Source organism: Etheostoma cragini, chromosome 8 (assembly GCF_013103735.1).
Source record: "Etheostoma cragini isolate CJK2018 chromosome 8, CSU_Ecrag_1.0, whole genome shotgun sequence".
NCBI classification, from domain to species: Eukaryota; Metazoa; Chordata; class Actinopteri; order Perciformes; family Percidae; genus Etheostoma; species Etheostoma cragini.
In genome coordinates this window covers 886,911-889,472 of record NC_048414.1, presented here as the reverse complement: position 1 = coordinate 889,472, position 2,562 = coordinate 886,911, and the positions used below count along the sequence as shown (strand labels likewise).

Below are 2,562 nucleotides of genomic sequence, written 5' to 3'. Positions count from 1 at the left end.
GGGGGGGGTTATCATGACGTTAGAAAACAAAAACTTCTGGACGCCATTTTGAAAACCCCGGTCAGCTGTTCACCATAGAGAGCTGTTAATGTTAGCTTTGGACATGGATGGGGAACCAGAACCACCGTGGTCTGGGGAGGAAACCAGAACCAGCGTGGTCTGGTCTGGGGAGGAAACCAGAACCACCGTGGTCTGGGGAGGAAACCAGAACCACCGTGGTCTGGGGAGGAAACCAGAACCACCGTGGTCATGACTGGGGAGGAAACCACCGGTCTGCTGGCTCTCAGGCTGGGGAACATCCAGCTGGTTCTTAGAGAACTGGCGAGCAGAACCAGCACCGAACTGGCAACAGAACCAGAACCAGCACCTGGTTCGCCTTGGTGGAAAAGTCTATCTTAGCCACTGTTGCTATTGACGTCAATGCTGCTGCAAGTTCTGCCGTTGTCAAGCTTTTTTTTCTTCTTCTTCTAGTCCGTAGGAATAGCAACATCGGTAGCTTATCCTCAGTTGCGACAGCTCTGTTCAGAAGAAGACAGCATCTAGTTAGTGGTTATGGCGCCCTCACGACGTCACAGCGTCACACAACAGGTCGGGAAGGGCGAGTGTCACTGTCCAATGTGAGGAGGGTGCAGATTTGAGTCACGCATGTGTCACTTTGCAACAAGTAGCATACAAGATGCTAACGAGAGACTTCTGCAATGTCATCCCAGTAAAAATGGACCTACTTAACCAAGTTGGTTCACTGCTAGCTTAGCTACAAGTTAGCATCACACACAACAAATGCTGTCAGTTGAATGGTGTTTAGAGTTAACGTTAGCATCAATCATCCAACCATAGAAAGCTACAATGTTTTTGACATGACCGCTAGCTAAGCTAGAAACTAGCATCAAGAAAAGCTGTCACTTGAATGGTGTTTTGAGCTAACGTTAGCAACCAAACAATAGATGACAGCTAGCTAAAACGTTTTTGAAATGACTGCTAGCTTAGCTACAAGTTAGCAATCAAACATAACAAAGGCTGTCACTAGAATAGCATTTTAAGCTACCTTTAGTTAGCAATCGAACAATCATAGACAGCATGAAATGATGATTCCCATCTTCTGTCATTGATTGTAATGAGAAAACTTGATAATTTCCTGGATATCACAAACTCCAGTATGACAGTTATGCCACAACCATTTAAATCTGAGCATTAGCAACTGACATCTGCACTCGACCAGAGCCGGTCTGACTCGGCTCTCATCGGGTATGACGCGTTTACATCTGAGCATGCACAACTCAAATCTGCGCTCTCCTCGTATCGGGGAGTGACAGCGAGCACACATCTCCTCTTAGTATAGCCGATAGGTCAGGTGACAGGACCTGTACATGTAACCATGGACGCCTGGCCAATAGTAGTGTGTGAATGCTATTGAAGGGCCGGTCTTGTCGTGGCTATAGTAGGGTTCGTGAATTTGCTCCCAGGACATTTGGCGCTAATGCACTTCCTCACCGTACTTCCTGTTTGGCTCCCATCAGAACGTCTACGGCCACTAGAAACCCAAATATGAGTCGCAATTGCTGCTTGACCAAACAACCTATGTGGCCGTTTTTTTAATTCAAGTTTTGCCATCATCCATCGCTGAACTAGGATTGTTACTTCGACCTAAAATCAAGTTTGGTACTCAAGTAAGGTACCAGAATATCAACACTTAAGTACAAATACAGTTCCTGAGTAAATGTACTTAGTTACTTTCCCTCTCTACAGGTTTAACATTAAGATGACATTAAGCTGCATCAGAGTCCAGACTGAAACTCTCGTCACTTCTCTTTCTTCCACAGCTCATCCTTTTCCTCTTCGCCATCATGCCGATCTTCCACACAAATTCCTCCACCCTGCCCGTGACGGACCACCCCACCCCCTCCCCCCACACAAACTCCACCCTCAACCCGATCGGCGTCGCCGCCATCGACTTCTTCAACGACCTGCTGAACAAAATCCCCCGTGAGTAAAGCGTGATTTATGCTTCATTATGTCAGAGATACCGACCCTACGCCGTAGCCTGGCGTCACCTCTCTCTCAACACATTGCTCACCCCCCCCCCCCCCCCCCCCCCCCCCCCCCCCCCCCAACTCATTTCCTGGTTCTCCTTCTCCATCAATATGAAATCAGGGAGAGGGTTTGCTTCCCCTTCTGCAGATGTCTCACCGTCGTCAGAAAGAACAAGGGAGACATTCTGTCTACAGAGACAGCGTTTTTTACAGTGTGTTCTGGGGACAGACAGCTAGCAGATAGTGAGATGTTTTTTACAGTGTGTTCAGGGGACAGGCAGCTAGCAGATAGTGAGATGTTTTTACAGTGTGTTCAGGAGACAGACAGCTAGCAGATAGTGAGGAGATGTTTTTTACAGTGTGTTCAGGGGACAGACAGCTAGCAGATAGTGAGGAGATGTTTTTTACAGTGTGTTCAGGGGATAGGCAGCTAGCAGATAGTGAGGAGATGTTTTTACAGTGTGTTCAGGGGACAGGCAGCTAGCACATAGTGAGATGTTTTTACAGTGTGTTCAGGGGACAGGCAGCTAGC

At 47.7% G+C, this 2,562-nt stretch overlaps 1 protein-coding gene across 1 annotated transcript in view; it reads left to right on the top strand.

The window, feature by feature from the left end:
• Positions 1 to 1,776: 1,776 nt before the first annotated feature.
• The window catches only part of LOC117949769 (synaptotagmin-2-like), a 1,924-nt gene continuing 1,138 nt past the window's right edge, over positions 1,777 to 2,562 (top strand). Inside the window, exon 1 of the mRNA XM_034880310.1 lies at positions 1,777 to 1,983. Coding sequence (XP_034736201.1) covers positions 1,845 to 1,983 — 139 coding nt within the window. The 5' untranslated portion in view covers positions 1,777 to 1,844. The remainder of the gene's footprint in view (positions 1,984 to 2,562) is intronic.